This window comes from Moschus berezovskii, chromosome 24, assembly GCF_049115385.1.
Source record: "Moschus berezovskii isolate FMDL1 chromosome 24, NW_MosBer_1.0, whole genome shotgun sequence".
In the NCBI taxonomy this organism is placed as follows: Eukaryota; Metazoa; Chordata; class Mammalia; order Artiodactyla; family Moschidae; genus Moschus; species Moschus berezovskii.
In genome coordinates this window covers 1,627,963-1,649,012 of record NC_142483.1, presented here as the reverse complement: position 1 = coordinate 1,649,012, position 21,050 = coordinate 1,627,963, and the positions used below count along the sequence as shown (strand labels likewise).

The 21,050-nt window shown below is 48.9% G+C and overlaps 1 protein-coding gene across 5 annotated transcripts in view; it reads right to left on the bottom strand.

Moving 5' to 3' along the window:
• The window catches only part of LOC129547656 (uncharacterized), a 32,840-nt gene that overhangs the window by 10,226 nt on the left and 1,564 nt on the right, over positions 1-21,050 (bottom strand). Inside the window, exons 2-3 of one of the 5 annotated variants that reach the window (XR_016036239.1) lie at positions 16,921-21,050; positions 1-16,176 (exon numbers count right to left, since the gene is read on the bottom strand). The exon at positions 1-16,176 is cut by the window's left edge and continues 10,226 nt beyond it. Coding sequence is in view for 4 of the 5 variants with exons in the window: in XM_088831832.1 (XP_088687958.1) it covers positions 20,847-21,050 (204 nt within the window). In the remaining variant the exon portion in view is untranslated. The other 4 variants (XM_088831833.1, XM_088831834.1, XM_088831832.1 and 1 more) reach the window with 4 other exon arrangements.

Below are 21,050 nucleotides of genomic sequence, written 5' to 3'. Positions count from 1 at the left end.
CCCCTGCTGTGGGAAGACCCCACACGCTGGGCACCAACTGAGGCCCTGCGCGCTGGAGCCCGAGAGCCGCCGCCGCCACTGAGTCCGCGTCTCGCCACTGCCGCAGGGGGCGCCCCAGAGCCCGGGCGCCGCAACGAGAGGCTCACGCACTGCAAGCAGGAGAGAGCCCTCCTCACGGCCGCGGGGACCCAGCACAGCCATGAACAAACAAGTCAACGAGAAAGGAGAGCGAGGAGATGCGAACTCGGGCAGCAACAGGAGCCTCATTTCCATCTGAGGAACTGGCAAAAACTGAAAAGAATACCACCCAGTGCCTGCAGAGATTCGGAGAAAAAGACATTCCTGTTCATTGCTGGGAGGAACCCGGCCAGCTGTGACTTTTCTGGAAAGGAGCTTGGTTCTCTGAAAACCACACTTGACAGCAAAAAGGAAGAAACTTCTGACATGAGCTGTGAGGTGGATGAATGTCCAGGATGTTGGGCCAAGTGGACAAGCCAGAACTGGGCAAGACACGCAGGGGGATCCCAGGTAGTGAAGTCCCAGAAAGGAGAAATCCTCCTGGGCAGTGCGGGGAGCGGGGAGGCGCTCCTGCAGAGGTGCGAGAGGGACCTTTTTAGGGGATGGAAAGTTTTGTACCTGAGTTGTGTTGGTGGTGACTATACTCATCAAACCTCACTGACTCTTACAGTTAAATGCGAGCATTTTAGTGCATGACCATGATGGCTGCAAAAAGAGGATTTAAAATTTTTAAAATACAAATATATATGATTTTTCTGATCCTGCAAATCCCATTTTGGATAAACAGGCCTACAGATATAAAAGAACCCGTATAGAAAAATATATGCCGATGGATGTTTTATCGCAACATTTTTCAGAGATTAAAAAACTATGGATGATAGAAATATTTATCATCAGGAAAATAAATGAATAAATTACAGCACATCCTTAACGTAAAATAAACCCATCTAAAAGAGTAAGTTAAATTAGTATCTTTTGGTCTTAAGGGATATGCATGCTATGGCTGAAGAAAAAAAGGCAAGTTGTCAAGATACGTGCATAATATTCCTTTTAAAAAAAAAAGGTTATTTTTTTAAAAGGTTACCTTTTTTTAAAAAAAGGTTATTTTTAAATATATCTGAAAGACATATATCTGAAAGACAGAGGGAAAATATGCGTTGGTCACACTAGGCCGTTAGCATTAATTACTTCACGGGATGGGACTGGAGTAAGACATAGGGCACATATGATTCTCCTTTCACAAAATGTTGAGTTATTTCAGTTGTAACAAATCAGCATGAATTACTTTTGTAATTCTTTCAAGTCTTAAAGTTTAAGAAAAAAAGTAATGAGTATAAGGAATCACTAAGTGTTTTATAATATAAAAGTTTTACAAATGTTCTCTGAATATAAAAAAGTGTTTTATAATATAAAAGTGTTATGTAATATAAAAATAATAAATTGAATTTGTTTTTATTACTAGTGGAAAAAATGAAATATGCGTGTGGATAAGGATCTGTAAGGAGAACTCAAAACAGGTTTTTAAGAGTTTTGTAGAGTGTAGGAGTATATATTCTTTTTTTTATAAACCTGTGAATGCTTGTGGGCAATAACCAGAATAGTTCTATTATGTAAAATATGCAAAATATAGAAGCAGTGAACAAAGCATAGATAGAAAATGCAAAAATTAAAGTGGTTCAGTAAGGATGGCAGGTTTACGAATAATTTTTTTCTCTTTCCCCAAACTGTATTTAATATTACAACTCCTTAGAATAAAGAGTAGCCTTTCCTCTGTTATGGAATTGTTGACATTAGGTGAAAAGGCAACACAAATGTTACCAGCTTTGTCAGCATAAAGCCCTGTGTGGACAAGGACTAGAGGGAAGAAGGCCGAGAGGTCTGAGGTTTCTAATTTCTATTTCCTTTACTATTATTGCAGAGACTGCACATGAAGAGTAGGGGAAAGCCATCTGTGGCGACATGGACGGACTTAGAGAGGGCCACACCGAGTGACGTCACTCAGACGAGGACAGCCTATGATGCCATGGGTTTGTGTGACCACCCTCTCCACACAACAGTACAAATGCATTTATACGCAGAACAGAAAGAGACCTGCAGACACAGAAAACCAACGTGTGGCTGCCAAAAGGGAAGGTGGAGGGAGTTTGGGATGAACACACCCACACTATATATAAACAGAAAACCAACAAGGACCTACTGTGCAGCACAGGGAGCTCTATCCAACATCCTGTAATAATCTATGAGAAAAGAATCTGAAAAAACCAGACTGATGTATGCACACCTCAATCACTTTGTCATACACCTAAAACTAACACAACATTGTTAGTTTCAAAATCAATTGTTCTTTAATTAAAAAAAAAAAAAAGAGTCCAGGGAAAACTTTTATTCTATGTTTTCCTAGTTGCCAGAGGCTCTATCTTCTTTTTCCAGTTATAAACATCTTTTAAATACTAGCTGATTGGGAAATCTCTAAAACACATTATCTCAAGCTGCTAACCTTTGGAAAGCAAATGGGGTGGCGGGGAGGCTGTGATCCGTACTCCCTCTCAGTGAGGATCAATCCTGCTTGGGCTCCAGCCCCGCCTAAGGCAGGGGGTCGCTGGGACACGTGGAGGAGACACCAAACTGGTCCGAAGCAGGCTGTTCCGGGAAGGAGGCCCAGGCCTTCCCTGGCAGTCTCCTCCGAGTTCTCAGAGGATGTTTGTGCCATGTCTAAACACAGACGGCAGATTGAACATGACCCAAGCAGGTCACTTGCCCTGCAATTCCAAAAAACAAACACAATCCTAGACTTGATATGGTTCAAATCAGCTGGACCAGGGGACTCTCAGGTTGCAAGAGGCTCGAGCCACTTCTGATCTTCTAATAGGAAGGAATATCAAGTCAGGTTCCAAATTGTGATATATTTTAAATGTTCAGATAATTAACACTTTAAAAAAAATACACACATTGCATTTTTAATAGTGCTATTCTAAAGGTGACTACAGAATTACATATACATAAAAAGTAACCATGTGTGTATATATATGGATGGAGATACATGTGTTTCCTTTTCGGAAAGTATGGATGTATTTTAAAGTCAGGAAAATGGATGAGTTTGTTTGTTTTTTGACCGTGCCACACAGCTTGTGGGATCTTAGTTCCCCATCCAGGGACTGACCCGGGGCCTGGCAGTGAAAGGGTTAACTGTGTCCTAACCACTGCACTGCCAGGATATTTTGGAAAAGTTTATTTTAAAATAATATAGTAGTTACATTTTCAAATATGACATTGAATATTTTTTCTTTAATCTCTAGCAACTGTTTCCAGTAAACAACATCTAAACTGAAAATAATAGATCCAATTGTTCATTTGAAAAAGTACGGTAAATACACAGGGAAATTTTTATACACATTGTATAATATTCCCTCTACATATACCTATCTGCTCAGGGTGTACTCCAGGTGTACTGGTTTGACTAAGGAAGACGAAATTCAAAGTAATATGATAAGCATTTTCTTTCCATCCTTCTTCTCATCTCCAGCTCATGGAGGCCCTTGTATGGAGATGGAGCTCTGGGAGAATGTGCAACCTGGCCACCTGCCCAGGGCAGGCCCTGCTACACAGCCGGCAGGAGCTGCAGGGGGTGGAGCCTGTGACTTGGGATCAAAGGACGCAGGCTGGAATTGCAGTGCTGCTGTTTCCTGAGTGACTCTGAGTCTATATCCTCCACAGAGAGATGGAGATAAGAAGTAAAACCTGCACAGGCTTGGGGGAAGGTTAACCAGATGTACAGGGCCGATCAGCACAAGATTTAGCACGAAGGTTGCTCAAATGTTTGCTTCCTTGGACGGACTCTCCCCGGCTGGACGAGGGGATTACGTGGGATGATGTATGTGAAAACAAATGTTGGTTATAATTAGAAATGGGCAACAGCGCCCTGGATTCTGTGTCAAGAAGATGGCTTGTCTGTAAGATGGTGGCGGTGGGACGTTTGCACACTGCCTCGCAATGTCCGGCGCAGGGGAGTTAGCCTCCAACACGAGGATATTTTTTAACTTCCTTCTGATCACCGCCCCCCTGACCTTTTGACAGCCACCAGAGCTTGAGAGCTTCTCAGAATGGCTCTGGAAATGCAGAGGAGGGCCAGGAAGGGGCAGGACGATGGGCAAGGAACTTCAGGTCAGGCTCCTGATGTGCGTCATACTTCTGGGTGCATTCAGAGAAGCAGCGAGGCCCAGCCTGCTCCCTCAGACCTTCCCTCCCTTTTCCGATATTCCAGATGCCCTAGTCTAGACAGATGCAGTCTGCTGTCCCTGAAACACGTCGAGCTGAGACTTGGTCAAGGAGCATTCCTACCCCCTTCCTCCGCCCTTGGTTCCCTCCTCCTAGAACATCTGCAACTGGATCTCCACGAGGTCGGAGCCCTCTCGTTGTTTAAGTCTCAGCTAAGCTTCCTGCTTCAAGGAACACCTCTCCTGATCCCTGTATCTAAAGTACCCACCCTCAACCCCTACTGACTCTCTGCCCTGTTATGCTGTTTTCTTTACAGTGCTAGTCATCATCGGAAACTGTCTTATCTGCACATGGACTGTTTGATAGCCCTCAGAAGCAGGAGCTCACCTGTCTCCTCCATACCAAATCCCCAGCATCTGCACTCCCGAGACATACTTGTTAAGTGAATGAATGATTGAGCTCCTTCACGGCGTCTTCCTAACTGAAAGGAGAGCTTCATCCTGGGTGATCCATGGCAGTTTATTGACTGCTGTATGCAGGGCTTTTCCTGGTTGTCATGGGTCCATGCATTGGTGGTGTCCACTGACTGTCAACCCTCTTCGTCACATGTACATTCCAGGATTGGACACGTAACTAACTTGCTTTGGCCAATGGGATGGTAGCAGGTGTGCTGGGCAGAGCCTTGAGAAACATTTGAATGCTGGGGTCTGTCTTCTTGGGATACTGTCTCTTGAAGTCCTGAGTTACTCTGTAAAGAGGTCCAGCTACTGTGATGACATGGAGGCACAAGTGTTCCAGCCATCCCCCTGTTCCAGCCACCTCAGCTGAAGCCCCAGAAGCCTGAGTGAAGATGCTCTTTGGAACCTTCCACCCCAGGAGACACCTGGCAGGGTAGAAGAACCACCCAGCTGAGCCCAGCCCAGAGTGCAGAGCCAGGGGAAAGACGCAGTCACGTTTTAAATAAGCCTGACGTGCTGACTTCAGCAATAAGTAGCTGGAACACCAGTTTACTTTCTGTTGTGAATGGCTGTGTGAGTCCACAGCTCAGAAACCAAGGTGGCAAAGGGCTGCGACGCGGGTAGCTCTGCTTTTGCACTCTGCCCCGCATCCCACACAGGTTAGTCAATGGCTGGTCGAGCAGCTTACTGAGCTCTCCATGCTAATCTCTGTGCCACTTATGTGTGTGATGCAGAGGGTGCTGGTCGTTTTCTCCTCAATCTGTAAGGTCACGCCAGAGGTGTCAGTGGGTCTCACGCCTTGCTCCCGACCACACAGCTTGTGTAGGGCTGTGGCAGCTGGGCCTGCAGGGGTGAGCCTCCTGCAGACGCTGCAGCCAGGTCACCACCCTCTCCCTGGGCCTTCCCTCCTGGACCCTTCCCTCGGTACCAGCTGCTCTCCGGGAGAGCGAGCAAGAGAACAGGGTAGGTCTGCCTAACCCTGACCTTCATTCATGTCTTAAAAGACAAGAGGCAAAACCCTACTCTATACTGCCTTAAAACCTATATTTAAGTAGAAAGCCTTAATTTTCCTCTTATTTTTCCCTCTTGGATGGAATTAAGTAAATCCAAAGTGATGACACAGTTTATCTCAGATCAGAAGTTATGATTGGTGGTTTGAAAGCAAAAAAAAGAGTCAATTAATTTTATAGTTAAAAATGAATACATTAAAATTTTTTAAGGAAGGAAGGGGAATTCTTTTTATTATTAAAGAAGTCAAATACACAGACTAAAAAGATCTAATAATTATTACGTTGCCACATTCACTTCACGTGTGTGTGTGTGTGTGTGTTTCCCTCAAAGATTTGGAGGTAGTTTCAGTTCTCCTACCCAACCACCACAGCACTGTCACACCTAAAATAACCAACCATCGTGAGACACAGTCTTTGAACACGGGGCTTGGGGGAAAGAGAGTACGTCTTTCTCTGCACTTCTTATCTGGGAGCACAGGCTAGTTGGCCAGGGTGTGAGGCCAAATGTGGAGGAAGCAACAGGAGGGCTTTCTGATCCCTGAGGCCAGGCAAAGGCGTGGAGCTGCTGGGCTTCAGCACCTGGTTTAAAACCATTTATGGGAGCGCCCTGGTTCCTGGATTCTGAGCGCCAGTGTTGAACTGCCTGTGCATGAGCAAGCCCCAGGCCGACATGCCCCTCAGCAGCGTGGAAATGGCATGAAAAACCGAATCGATCAGGTCTTTGAGAGATGAAACAAACTGTAGCCACGAGTCAAGCATGAAGGGGAAACAAGATTCAGTGCAAACAATTTCTGCTGTGAAGGAGCCCAGGCCCTCCCAGGGGGCGATGTGGGTGGGGACAGCTGGACTGAGACAGGAAATGGGGCTCAGGCAGGGGATTCCTGGCTGGATCCAGAGTGTGCTGAAGGAGCGCCTCGCAGTCCCCACCTCTGCTGGCCAGGAAGGCTTCTGCATAATCTCTCTGCCATCCCTGCAGCCCTGCCTCCTTTCCTCCACCCCCTGGCTCCGTCTCCCCTGACAGACTGTGTTCCTTTATCTGCCCCTCATCACCATCATCCCCTAAAGCAGACACGGTATCTGCGGGCAGGGCAGCTCTCGGGCAGGGCCACACGGGGTGGGGTGGGTGACCGTGGCTGGCGTGCTGTCAGGCACCTTGGAAAGAGGCCCTGAGTAAATGGAGTCTGAGTCATTTCCTGGGGAGCCCCCGCCCTGGGAGGTGCCAGTGGGAGCGGGGCAGGCGGGAGGGGGGAGAACCCGGGTTCTTCCCCCCACCCTCTGCTGGGGGGCAGTGCCAGCCGACAGCTCTCCCTGCATGCCCCAGGGCCCACCAGGCAGCCCCAGGCCTGCGTCAGTCTCTGGAGAGGCCTGCGGTTGCCGCTGCTGGTTCCTGGGCTCCCTGCCTCCTGCGTCACTTCCCAGTTCTTTAGTCACCTGTGAGACAACCTCCTTGTATTAAATTCTGTCTGTTCTAAATACCTACAGTGGTTTCAGCTTTCCTGGCTGGACCCTGGCTGGTACACGTGTTAAACGTTCAGATCAAGTGTGCAGTAAACGGAGAACTCAGCACGCTTGGGAGGTCCAAACCCTGCACATTCCACTGCAAGGACTGGCCCTTGACTGGCTCCTGGGAGGTAACATGCAGACCCTTGCAATGTCCCATATGGTAGGAGTGCCTTTGTATACCTGGGGCCCAGGACCACCCCAAACAGCTGATGTCAACCATGTGATGGATAGTAAATGCCTATTTTCACTTGCCTGGGGCCGTGGTTGGGGGATGGTAATGGAGACCGTGGGGGCTCAGTGGCAAAGAATCCACCTGCAATGCAGGAGATGCGGGAGACCTGGGTTCAGTCCCTGGTTCGAGAAGATCCCCTGGAGGAGGCACAGCAACCCACTCCAGCATTCTTGCCGGGAGAATTCCACGGACAGAGGGGCCTGCCGGGCCACAGTGCATAGGTCGCAGGGTCGTACGTGACTGAAGCGACTGAGCACGCATGCGCGCAATGCAGAGCACGTATTTGTCGTCAGACACGGGGGGTGCTCTGCTCGCGGGACTGCCCTTCCACAGACTGAACACCTCTGCGCGCCATCACACGGCCACTGGGGGAGCTGAGCGCCGTCGGCAGGCCTCCCGTGGCCAGGACGGCCGCACCGCCACAGCTGGGAGCTCCCGTGCTCTGCTCTGCACACGCTTCCCTTTCCTGACCTTCATCTCTATGCTTCTACTAGGCTGAACTGTAACCATGAGTTGAACGGCCTTCCTGAATTATGAGTCCTTCTACCAAGTCACTGAGGCTGAGGGTAGTCCTGGAGACCTCCCACACACCAATTAAACAGGAAATGTTTTTCCCAGAGACGAAATATGTAGGGTCCCAGAACTTAAGTAATGTATCTGAACTGGATGCAGGTTCCACTTGACTCCAAAGGCCTGGCCCCCGTCACCACGCACCATGGACTGCCTCTTGTAAGGACGGAGCTGGGTGAGAGGTGTGGACGCAGTTAGACTGTTGACGAGGAGCCGGGGTAGGGCCTGCTGGGGCCCCTCCTGGCTCCCTGCGTCAATAGGCATCTACTGATCTCTGATCTCTTAGACTAGGCAACTGCGTGCATGCCAGGGAGGGGCTGGAGAAGGCTGCTGTGGGTGAGGCCACTCTCCTGCAGAGAGGGGGAGACCAGGAGCATACCAAGGCAGAGGCGACCGCAGGAGCCCAGGGAGACAGGGCGCTAGTGGGGAGGAGGGACAGAGGTGATTCCCTAACCACACGGCAAGGAGCTGGTGGTATCTTCACTGGGCATCTCGCTCTGCTCCTCTTCCCCAAATCGGGGGTGTCCTGGCTTCCACATGGCAGTGGTGAAAAGTGAAAGTCGCTCAGTCGTGTCCAGCTCTTTGCGACCTCATGGACTGTACAGTCCATGGAATTCTCCAGAGCAGAATACTGGAGTGGGTAGCTGTTCCCTTCTCCAGGGGATCTTCCCAACCCAGGAATCAAACCCAGGTCTCCCGCATTGTAGGTGGATTATTTACCAGCTGAGCCACAGGAGAGTCCAAGAATTCTGGAGCACGTACTCTATCCCTTCCCCAGGGGATCTTCCCGACCCAGGCATCAAACCAGGTCTCCCGCACTACAGGCGGATTCTTTGCCAACTGAGCCAACTAGAGCCAGAAACATAGCGTCCTCTGGTCCCTTCCTTCCCCTTGCCCCCCCATGCCCAAGTGTGTGTGCCCAGTCGCTCAGTCGTGTCCAGTTCTGTGCGACCCCATGGTTTGCAGCCCGCCAGGCTGCTCTGTCCGTGGGATTCTCCAGGCAGCAATACTGGAGTGGGCTGCCATTTCCTCCTCCAGGGGATCTTCCCTCCCCAGGGGTTGAACCCGAGTCTCTTGTGTCTCCTGCACTGGCAGGTGGATTCTTAACCCAAGTCTGCTTCCAAAATCTATCTGCAAGGGCCCTCTTTCCTCTGTCCACCTGGCCCACCCGAGCCCACCCCAGTGCCACCTTTGCCCCTGCACCGCTCGTGCTCGCCTGCCGGTCGCCTCTGGTCCCTCCAGTTTCACGTAAGACGTGCTCCTTGGAGAAGCCTTCCCCGCCACCGAGGGAGAGAAGGTCACCGCCCTCGTTGTCCCCTGCCATGGCATCCTCCTCTGTTCTCATTTGCAGGTTTCCCCGCTTTCTCCAACAATCACAGCTAAGACTTATTGGGCATTTACTGTGTGCTAAGACGCTGCGCAAAGCGTGTGACTTCACATGAGCTCACTTGGTGATCATTTACACAATTCTGACTTTACAACTAAGGAAACAAGTTTAAAACTACTCCCTTGACAAGCCTGGGGCATGGGGAGGGCAGCGAGCCTGTCTGGGTTACTGCTGAGCCGGAAGCCAGGCATGCATTCCGGCCCATAAACAGGAGCTCTGGGTGTATCTGCTGGAGAGAACAAGAAGCCTGCAGAGGGCCTGGATGTGGAGGAGAGGAAGGAAGGAATCGAGGCTGGATCTCGGTCTCCAGGTGATGCAACTGGGTGGTACCATGGACGGAGGTAGGGCTTCCAGGGTGGCCCCAGTGGTAAAGAACCCGCCAGCCAGTGCAGGCGACATAGGAGATGCGGGTAGGATCCCTGGGTCGGGAAGATCCCCTGGAGGAGGGCAAGGCAACCACTCCAGTATTCTTGCCTGGAGAACCCCCTGGACAGAGGAGCCTGGTGGGCTACAAGTCCATAGGGTCGCAGAGTCTGACAGGACTGAAGCAACGTAGCGTGAACGCACGAGAGATGAACAGAGGCGCGGAGGCCAGCCGGGCCAGCCGCTGTGCAGACCCTCTGCATGTGGGCTGGACCTGATCTCTTGATCCCCCCTAGTGGGATATGACAAAGGTGAGGGCACATCACACCTGTAGTTGGGTTACGAACATTCTGACTTCCTCCTCACTAGCTGTCTTGCTATATGCCCTCCTGGTGTGCACACTCTGAAGAAGTGTGCCGACGCATGGAGAGGCCCGCGGGGCAAGGGCCTGAGGGCAGCCTCTGGCCAAAGCCTACAAATGACGGACACCCTCGAGCCAAAGGCCGACAATGGACTGAATCCTGGCAATAAAGACCTTTCCTCAGCCTTCAGATGAGATCCCTGCCCCTGTGCAGCCTCGTCAGAGACCCTGAGGCAGAGGACCCAGCAGAGCGAGGTCCAGATTCCTAGCCACGGAAACTGTGAGAAAAGAAAGGGATTTTTTAATTTACTGTGGTAAAAAGTACGTAGCATGAAATGGACCACCACAGCTGTCTGCAGCGCCCTGCTGAGCACTGGTAGCCACCCGCACGGTGCTGTATGACAGCTGCCGGGACGTCCTCTGTTTGCAACCAGAGCCTGCAAACACGCAACAGCGACTCCCTCCTGCCTCTCCCCCAGACTCGGAAACCGCCATCCCACTTTGTGTCTGGGTGGCTCTGACAGCCTTAGGTGCCTCAGAACATGGAATCAGACGTCCTTTGTGACTGCTTCATTTCAGTGAGTGTGAGGGCCTCCAGGCTCATCCAAGTGGCAGGGTATATCAGAATTTCCTCCGTTTTAAGGCTGAGTAATATTGCCTGACGCTGGGAAAGACTGAGGGCAGGAGAAGGGGGCAACAAAGGATGAGCTGGCTGGATTGCATCACCGACGCAATGGACAAGAATTTGACCGATCTCCAAACATCTCTTTGAGACCTGCTTTCCATTCTTCTGGGCGTACACTAGAGATGGAACTGCCGGATCACATGGTGATTCTATGCTGGATTCTGGGGGAACCTCTGTATGTCTTCCTCCTCGTATTTCCAGCAAAGGAGCACAAGGGTTCCGTTTCTCCACATCCTCCCGATGCTAGATGTTTTGCTCTTTCGATACCGGTCACCCTAAGGGCATGAGCTGGCATCTTATGTCAGGCAGCTAAGTTTTGGGGTGATCTGTATAGTGGTAAGTGATACACCCTGGTGTCTCAGATGGTGCAGCGTCTCCCTATAATGCAGGAGACCTGGGTTCCATCCCTGGGTTGGGAAGCTCTCCTGGAGAAGGCAATGGCACCCCACTCCAGCATCTGGAAAATGCCACGGATGGAGGAGCCTGGTGGGCTACAGTCTGTGGGGTCGCTGAGGGTCGGACACGACTAAGCGACTCCACTCTCACCTTCTTTCGTTCACGGTGCTGGAGGACTGAGCCGAGGAGTACTGAAACCCACGGGTCCCAGAGTCATCGGAGGGCCAAAGCCAGGGCCTTGCGCAGAGCCAGACCCGTGCGTGGGGCAGTGGCAAGGCTGGCGGCAAAGAGGTGGAGACTGGAACGAGGGCAAGTCGGTAAGGAGTCACCCCGGGCTTTCTGTAGGTTGTCTACACTCTTCCCTGGAGCAGAGAGACATGTAGGGAAGAGCGGTCCAGGAAGGGCTCCCTCTCTTCGCACGTTTAGCGTGGGAAAGCATCGGTCACGCGGAAATCACGGTGGCTCTGCGGCAGGCCTGGGGCAGTCATCTGTGTCTCAGGCAAACCAGCCATGCCCTTCCTCCTCGGACACCAGCCTTTGGTCACATCTGAGCAGAGCACAATGTCTAGGAGGTCCCTAACGATGGTTAGGAAGACACAGCAGCCCCAGTGGCTGAACTTCCTGGGGATTCCAAGTCCCAGGCCCTTCACAAGCCACAGCAGGGTCCCCCTCCAAAGAGGTGCCTGCACTGAATCCCTGTGCATGAATGTGACTCGTGTACACTCCATGATAGCACGCGTGAGTGTTTCAGCAGTTCACGCAAAGGTAGATTTGTTCTGGCGCCTTTCTGACCACAAAATCTGCAAAGTCAGGCACAGCCAGAGGTCAGTGGGCCCCGTGAGGTGGGCGTGGGCCTCGGAGAGTTTCTGACAGATGCTCCCTGTCAGTTTACTGAACTGCCACTACTCTGTTGCTGTCCTCCAGTCTGCGGGCAGGTGGAGATGTTCTCAGCCCTTTCTGTTCACTGTCACCAGCTCCTGGTAAGTCACAGAACAGCCCAGCCCTGCCACCCCTCCGGGCCAGGAGCCTGCGGAGGGCTGCTTCTCCTCCTACCTTGCAGCGACAGGAAAACTTCTCTCGGGAAGCCTGAAGCCATGCTGTAGGCCTCTCAGGCTTGCAGCCACGCGTCCAGAGACGAGCAGGGTGGCTGTGAACTCTGTTTTCCTGGGCACCAAGGGAGTCCAGGAGAAGCTGAACTGCCTGACACTCCCAGTCCTGGGCGCTTTCATCACACAAAATGAATACCAAGCATTTGCACATGGACATTCATTTGACTTCAGATGTTATTTTTTTTTCCTTCCAGTCAACCAAACGATCAATCTGAAGGAGAGTCTTATTGCAGAGAAAGAATCAACACAGAGTTGCTCAGAGCGAGCTGGAATCTGGGCTTTATCATTCACTGATTTCACTGCTATTTACTGAGCCCCCACTGTGTGCCAGGAACGTGCCAGACCTGCCTCAGCGGCTGAAGGTAGAGGGATACAGTCAACAAGTGCTGCGGCTCACTTTGCGTCATTCTGACTGGCCACGGGCGCCTGGGCATCTGCTTACTCATCATCCTGGGCGTGTCTGTGATGGTGCTTTGGATGAGACTACGTTTAAAACACCAGACTGGGTAACGCAGATTGCTCTCCTCAATGTGGGTGGGCCTCACCCAATCAGTTGAAGGCTTGTGTTTAAAAAAACCACCTCACTGAATAAGAGGGAGCTACACCTGCCTGACGGCCTTTCAAACTACAATATTGGCTTTTTTTCTGCCTTTGTACTCAAACTGAAATGTCAGCTCTTCCTGAGTCTTGAGGCTGCCAGTGTTCAGACAGAAACCACACCATCAGCTCCCCTGCTCCTCAGACCTTTGGACTTGGGCTGGAACTAAGTCACTGGCTCCCCTGGGGCTCCAGACTGCTGAGCACCTGGCAGGTCTTGGGACCTCCCACTCCCATAACTGCATGAGCCAATTCCTTACAATAAAACTCAACCTCCTGCTCTGTCTATACACACACACTAACACATCCTATTATTTTTACCTTTTAGGAGAACTTTCACTACAAATGATCAACCCAGACAGTGCTAAGTTGCCATGAAGAAAGCAGAACAAGACCATGGAAAAGAGAGGGCATGGGACTTCAGCTATGAGGTTTGGAGCACCTCTCTGAGGAGGTGGCCTTTCAACTGGCCACAACAGGAGAGCACAGCCGCTTGCACGCTGGGCAGAGGCCTTGCCCGCAGGGCAGGGTCACAGAGAGTTGGAGAAACAGGAGGAATCCCAGTGAGGCAGGAGGGAGGCAGGATGCAGGGTGTTAGGGCCTCACAGGCTACAGGGAGGAGTCCGCATTTTATTCCCAGGTGAGGGGCATCCTCTGGAAGCTCTTAAGATGTTAACCCCTGGGCTCCTCTGTGGCCCTAGTCTGCTGTGTGATCTTGAGCAAATGAATGTGCCTCTCTGAGCTTCGGTTTCCTGGTGGCGCTGTGAGGATTAAATGAGACAGCATAAGAGAATGACTCAGCTCTGTGTCTGGTGTCAAGAACCAGCTGAGGGAATGTCAGTTTCGCTGGCTTGCGGTTCACCGTGGGTTCCAACTGTAAATGCTGAGACTGGAGCCAGCTGGGCAAGTAAACTGACAGGAACTTTCTGGGAACAGGGGCAAAATGTATACCAGAGACACTCATCATGAGTCGTTTACACGTGGAGAGACTGGAGCCAGTTAAATCCTGAGCAGTAACGCCAGAGCTGTGGCGGGGTCAGATGGACTTGGGCTCAAACACTGGCTCTTCTGTGCCTCCCCCAGGCGAGTTGTGGCAAATCATCAAATCCTGCAAGGCTTGGTGAACTCGGGAAATGGTGACTGTGAGGATTAAATTAGACAGCTTGTGCAGACCGTAACTACCTGGCACCCGTCAGAGCCACCGGGGGGCGCTCAAGTGCCAGAGGTAACTTGAAAAAAGTAGAAAGTTACATACATGTGCATGTAGCCAAGGTTATGCTAAAGACTGTCTAAGCTGATCTACAGATTTAATTCAACTCTAATTAAAATCCCACAGGACTGTCTATGAAACAAGCTTTACTTGGACGATTTCTATGGAGGAATAAAGGCAAAAAAAAAAGGCAAGCCATGCTCCAAAAATAAGATGGAAGGACTCACCCTCCGAGATACTAATGTGAACACTTACCCTAAGACTGTGATGATTAAGATAGTGCAAAACCGACAGACGGATAGACGGACTGACAATGATACGGCATAGGAGCTCAGAAACAGACCCATGGGCCGCACAGACTATAGCTGGGAGTCTGACATGGGGTAGAAATGGCATTGCAAGTCAGTGTGGAAGGAAAGGATTATTCAATGAACTGTGCTGGTCAACTGATTATCCAAGTGGAAAAAAATGAAATCAACTCCTTCAGTTCAGTTCAGTTGCTCAGTCGTGTCCAACTCTTACCTCACGCCATAAAAAGAACTTATGATGAAGTCAGAACGTAAATGTGAAAAGCAAAATTTAAAATCTTTGGAAGAAAACATAAAACTGTGTTGTTCAATATAGTGTAACAACAACAACAAAACCCTTGATCAAAATACGGGCAGAAGGTCTAAACAGGCGTTTCTCCAAATGGCCTGCATGGCCAACAGGCACCTGAGAAGATGCTCAAAAGCACTAATCCTTAGAGAGACACGGGTTAAAACCGCAGCGAGGTGTCGCTCCACACCAGTCAGAATGCCCATCATCAAAAAGTTTACAAACAATGAATGCTGGGGAGGGTGTGGGGCAAAAGGAACCCTCCTATGCTGCTGGGGGGATGGAGACTGATAGAGCCATTACAGAGAACAGTATGCAGGTTCCTGAGAAAAAACACAAACTAAAAACAGAACTACTACACGATCCAGCAATCCCACTCCTGGGTATACATCAGGAAAAGATGAAAACTCTTCTTCAAAAGATACATGCACCAATGTTCACAGCAGCACTGTTTACAACAGCCAAGACATGGAAGCAACTTAAGTGTCCATCAACAGGTGAATGGATAGAAAAGGTGTGGTCCATAAATACCATGGAGTATTAGTCATTAAAAGAACAAAATCATGCCATTTGCAGCAACATGACTGACCTAGAGATTATCACACTAAGGGAACTAAGTCAAATAAAGACAAATATCATATGGTATCATTTATATAGAATATAAAAATTACACAAATGAATTTATTTATAAAACAGAAACAGATTCACAGACTTCAGAAACAGACTGCTGCTGCTGCTAAGTCGTTTCAGTCATGTCTGACTAAAGGTTACCAACGGAGAAAGGTGGGGGAGAGGGGTAAAGTGGGAGTCTGGGGCTGACACAGACACACACACTACATAAAGTAATCAGCAAGAGCCTACTGCCAAGCACAGGGAACTCTACTGAATAGTCTGTAACAACCTAAATTGGAAAAGAATTCGTACCAGAATAGATACACGTCGTGTATAACTGAATCACTGTGCTGATACCTGAAATTAACATTGGTAATCAATTACACGCCATTCAAAATAGACACACGATATACTTTACACAAAAGAAAACACGGATCGTTCAACAACATCAAATTCTTAAGCTTACCTTGATCAAAACGCACCATAAAGAAAAAGAAAAGACAAGTCAGAAGCTGGGAGGAGAGCTGCAATAAACGCAGTCGACACAGACCAGCACCCGCATGGTGCAGAGAACGCCTGCGTTCTGGTTACCAGAAGGTCATGGCTGCTCAGTACGCAAGTAGAAGGCTTGGAACTTCAGGGAAAAGCAGATTAGATCTCAGTGAGAGTCCATCTATGCCCGCTGGGTTGGCAGAAAGTGGATTTAATAACACTGAGCTGGAGAAGGTGTGGCTCCACGGTGGGAAGTGTAGATCGGTACAAGGACCCTGGGCAGCAACTGGCACTACTTCATGAGGTTGAACGTCCCTATGAGGCTATTCCGCTCCTGGATGTGTCTGTGCAAGAGGCACTCCTGTAAACACATGCATCAGAAGACAGGCACAGGAATGTTCACTGGAGCATTTATTCTGTATGATTAAAAAAAGCTGGAAACAATGTAAATGCCCAGCAATAAGAAGAGAGATATGTTGTGGTTTATTCACAATGGGCTATTATACAGCAGTGGACACAAGGAACTACAGCCACGTAACGCCCACGTTCCTATGTGTTAGTTGCTCAGTCGTGTCCGACTCTTTGAGACCCCACGGACGGTAGCCCGCCACACTCCTCTGTCCATGAGATTCTCCAAGCAAGAATACTGGAGTGGGTTCCCATGCCCTCCTCCAGGGGATCTTCCCAACCCAGGGATCAAACCAGGGTCTCCTGCGTTGCAGGCAGATTCTTTACCGTGTACTTCAGCCCTTTACACAAGTCTCTCTGAGATTTGTTTTTATGACTATAAAGGCACAATGATATTTACTTTGAACTTTCTTTGTGATCTCCCAGCCCCAGTAATGATCATAGCTGATTAAAGAGTAGTCCTTTATAGTTTGCAAAGGTGTGTGGAGTAGTTACAGTCTTTATCACATCCTTTAAAAGTCGAACATTTTAAAGTTATTTTGCCTTTCTTTTCCCCCACACCACGACGCTTCTGGGACCTTAGTTTCCTGACCGGGAATTGAACCTGGGCCCTCAGCAGTGATTTTGCCAAGTCTTAACCAATGGACTGTCAGGAAAGTTCCCAAAGGTCCAATTTTTATTCCTAACAATGACTTACCTGGATAGAGTACTGGCTGTGTTTATGAGCATTATGTAACCGTGGGTGGACACGAGTCTGAGCAAACTCCGGGATGCGGTCAAGGACAGGGAGGCCTGGCGTGGGCAGTGCATGGGGTTGCAGAGTCGGACGTGAGGGGCTGACTGAAGAGCCAAGAATGAGTGAAGGAGTGCCCTCAACGCCTGAGCAGAGGCGTGCGGAGGACGCATCGCACACGGCAACAAGCAGTCCCGAAAGCAAAGGCAGCCTGGAGTCCCCCTGTGATCTCGGCACAGTTAGGGCGGCCAGGACTCTGCCCTGAATCATGATGGCGGCAGCCAGGGCCTGGCAAGAGGCCCTGCTCTTGGCAAGAAGTCCTGGCACAGTCTCTTCCTGCGGTAGCTTCTGGAAAAAGGGAGAGTTGGTGCCACCTAGCGGTAAAGAACAGGAACCACAGCGGAAGGCTGGGGAAATTCTTCACACAAAACAGTTCCTTTATTTGGGGCGGGGTGTGGTGTCAGGGTGGTGGTGATGAGAAGGTATCATTAAAATAATATCTGCCTTTTTAAAGTAAATTTTTATTAATATAATTGTATGCTCACTAGCAGTTATAAGAAATAATACAGAAAGATCTTTCATACCTTTTGCCCAATTTCCCCCAATGGTGAGATCTTGCAAAACTAAGATCAATGGAATAGAAATGAGAGTCCAGAAATAAATCCATACATTTGTGGTCAATTGTATTGTGACAAAAGTGCCAACACAAGTCAATGGGAGAAAGAACAATCTTCAACAAATGGTGTTGGGACAACTGGATGGCCACACGAAAAAGAATGAGGTCGGACCCCAACGTTATACCATATACACGAACTAACTCAAATGGGCCAAAGACCTAATCGTGAGACGTAAAACTATAAAATTCTTAAAAGACAACATATGGGTAAATCTTCACGACCATGGATCAAGCAATGATTTCTCATATATAAAAAAAAGACAGTAAAAACGTGAGCAACACCAACAAATGAATAAATTGCATCTCATCACAGTAAAAACTGTCTGTGCTTCCAAGGACACTGCAAAGACAGTGAAAAGACAACCACGGAATCAAAGAAAGCATTTGTCAGTCATATACCTCATAAGGGCCTGGCTAGCGCTATAAAGGGAGAAGGCAGGGGCACCCCGCTCCAGTGCTCTCGCCTGGAAAATCCCGTGAACGGAGGAGCCTGGGGGGCTGCAGTCCATGGGGTCGCAAAGAGTTGGACACGACTGAGCAACTTCACTTTCACTTTTCACTTTCATGCACTGGAGAAGGAAATGGCAACCCACTCCAGTGTTCTTGCCTGAAGAACCCCAGGGACGGGGGAGCCTGGTGGGCTGCCCTGTGTGGGGTCGCACAGAGTCGGACATGACTGAAGTGACTGAGCAGTAGCAGCAGCAGCACGGTTATAAAGAACTCATAAGTCTATGAAAAAAAGATAAATAACTCAACTTAAAAATGGACAAGGTATTTGAATAGACATTTTTTCAAAGAAGATGTACAAATAGCCTAAAGTACCTGAAATGATGCCTAACATCATTAACCATCAGGGAAATGCAAATAAAAACCACAATGAGATACCACTTCACATTCACTAAGGTGGCTATTAATAAAAAAAGATAGTGTCAGTGAGGACCTGGAGAAATTGAAACCTTTAATACATTGCTGGTGGGAAAATACAGGGGAGCAGATGCTTTGGAAATCAGGCAGTTAGGGAAAATGTTACAGTTACTGTTCCACAGCATTTGTACTCAAGAGAAATGGCAACATATGTCACACAAAGACTTGTACACAAACCTTCACAGCAGCATTATTGAGGAGCCAAAAAACCCAACTGTTCACTAACTGGTTCAGTTCAGTTCCGTTCAGTTCAGTCGCTCAGTCGTGTCCGACTCTCCGCGACCCCATGAATCAGCACGCCAGGCCTCCCTGTCCATCACCAACTCCCGGAGTTCACTCAAACTCATGTCCACACTAGTAAAAGTTAAATAAACAAAATGTGTGTGTGTGTGTATATCCCTAAATGGAATATTGTTCAGCAATAAAAAAGAATGAAATATTGATTCATGCTGACATGAACCTTGAAAACATTACACTAAGAAGCCAGACACACAAAAGGCCACGTCGTATGATTCTTTTACATGAAATATCCAGACATGCAAATCCACAGAGACAGAAAGGAGGGTAACGGTTGGGGGAGGGGAATGAGAAACGGAGACTGCGAATGGAGAACATTTCTTTTAGGGACGACGAGAACGTTTTGGAATTAGTGGTAATGAGGCACAATTTTTTAAAATATATTACAAATCACCAAATTGTACACTTACAGAAGAGGGAATTGTTTTTAAAAAATGTTTATGTTTGTTTACTTGGCTGCACGGCTCTTGGCTGCAGCACGCGGGATCTTCCATCTTCACTGCACCATGCAGGATCTTTCAGTTGCAGCCTGTGAATTCCCAGCTTCAGCACATGGGATCTAGATCCCTGATCAGGGATCACATCTGGGCCACCTGTATTGGGAGCTGGGAATCTTGGCCACTGGACCACCACGGAAGTCCCAAAAGAATAAATTTTAAGGCATGTGGATTATATCTCAATTTTTTAAAACTAGCAAAATTAATTAAAAAAAAAAGAGAATACCACAACCAGGATAACAATGATATTGGTTCAATCTACACATCTTACTCAGATTTCCCTAATTTCCCCGGTACTTTCCCATACCCTTCGTTTCTACAAAGGATTTAGCAATCACCCTGCTTATTCAAGTTACATGCAGAGTACATCCTGAAGAACGCTGGGCTGGAAGAAGCACAAGCTGGAATCAAGATTGCCGGGAGAAATATCAATAACCTCAGATATGCAGATGACACCACCCTTATGGCAGAAAGTGAAGAGGAACTCAAAAGCCTCTTGATGAAAGTGAAAGAGGAGAGTGAAAAGGTTGGCTTGAAGCTCAACATTCAGAAAACGAAGATCATGGCATCTGGCCCCATCACTTCATGGGAAATACATAGGGAAACAGTGGAAACAGTGTCAGACTTTATTTTCTGGGTCTCCAAAATCACTGTGGATGCTTATTGCAGCCATGAAATTAAAAGATGCTTACTCCTTGGAAGGAAAGTTATGACCAACCTTGATAGTATATTAAAAAGCAGAGACATTACTTTGCCAACCAAGGTCCATCTAGTCAAGGCTATGGTTTTTCCAGTGGTCATGTATGGATGTGACAGTTGGACTGTGAAGAAAGCTGATCGCCGAAGAATTGATGCTTTTGAACTGTGGTGCTGGAGAAGACTCTTGAGAGTCCCTTGGACTGCAAGGAAATCCAACGAGTCCATCCTAAAGGAGATCAGTCCTGGGTGTTCATTGGAAGGACTGATGCTAAAGCTGAAGCTCCAATACTTTGGCCACCTCATGCTACAAGCTGACTCACTGGAAAAGACTCTGATGCTGGGAAGGATTGGGGGTGGGAAGAGACGGGACGACAGAGAATGAGATAGCTGGATTGCATCACCAACTCAATGGACGTGAGTTTGAGTGAACTCTGGGAGTTGGTGATGGACAGGGAGGCCTGGTGTGCTGTGATTCATGGGGTCGCAAAGAGTCGGTCACGACTGAGCAACTGAACTGAACTGAAAGAATGTACATTACTGTACTGTATTTAAGAGCAGTAAAACCCCCACTCCTGTGGTCATGTATGGATGTGAGAGTTGGACTGTGAAGAAAGCTGATCGCCGAAGAATTGATGCTTTTGAACCGTGGTGTTGGAGAAGACTCTTTGAGAGTCCCTTGTACCGCCAGGAGATCCAACCAGTCCATTCTAAGGGAGATCAATCCTGGGTGTTCATTGGAAGGACTGATGCTAAAGCTGAAGCTGCAATACTTTGGCCACCTCATGCGACAAGTTGACTCACTGGAAGAGACTCTGATGCTGGGAAAGGTTGGGGGCGGGAGGAGACAGGGACGACAGAGAGTGAGATGGCTGGATGGCATCACCGACTCTGTGGACATGAGTTTGAGTGAACTCCAGGACTTGGTGATGGACAGGGAGGAGTGGCGTGCTGTGATTCATGGGGTCGCGGAGAGTCGGACACGACTGAGCAACTGAACTGAA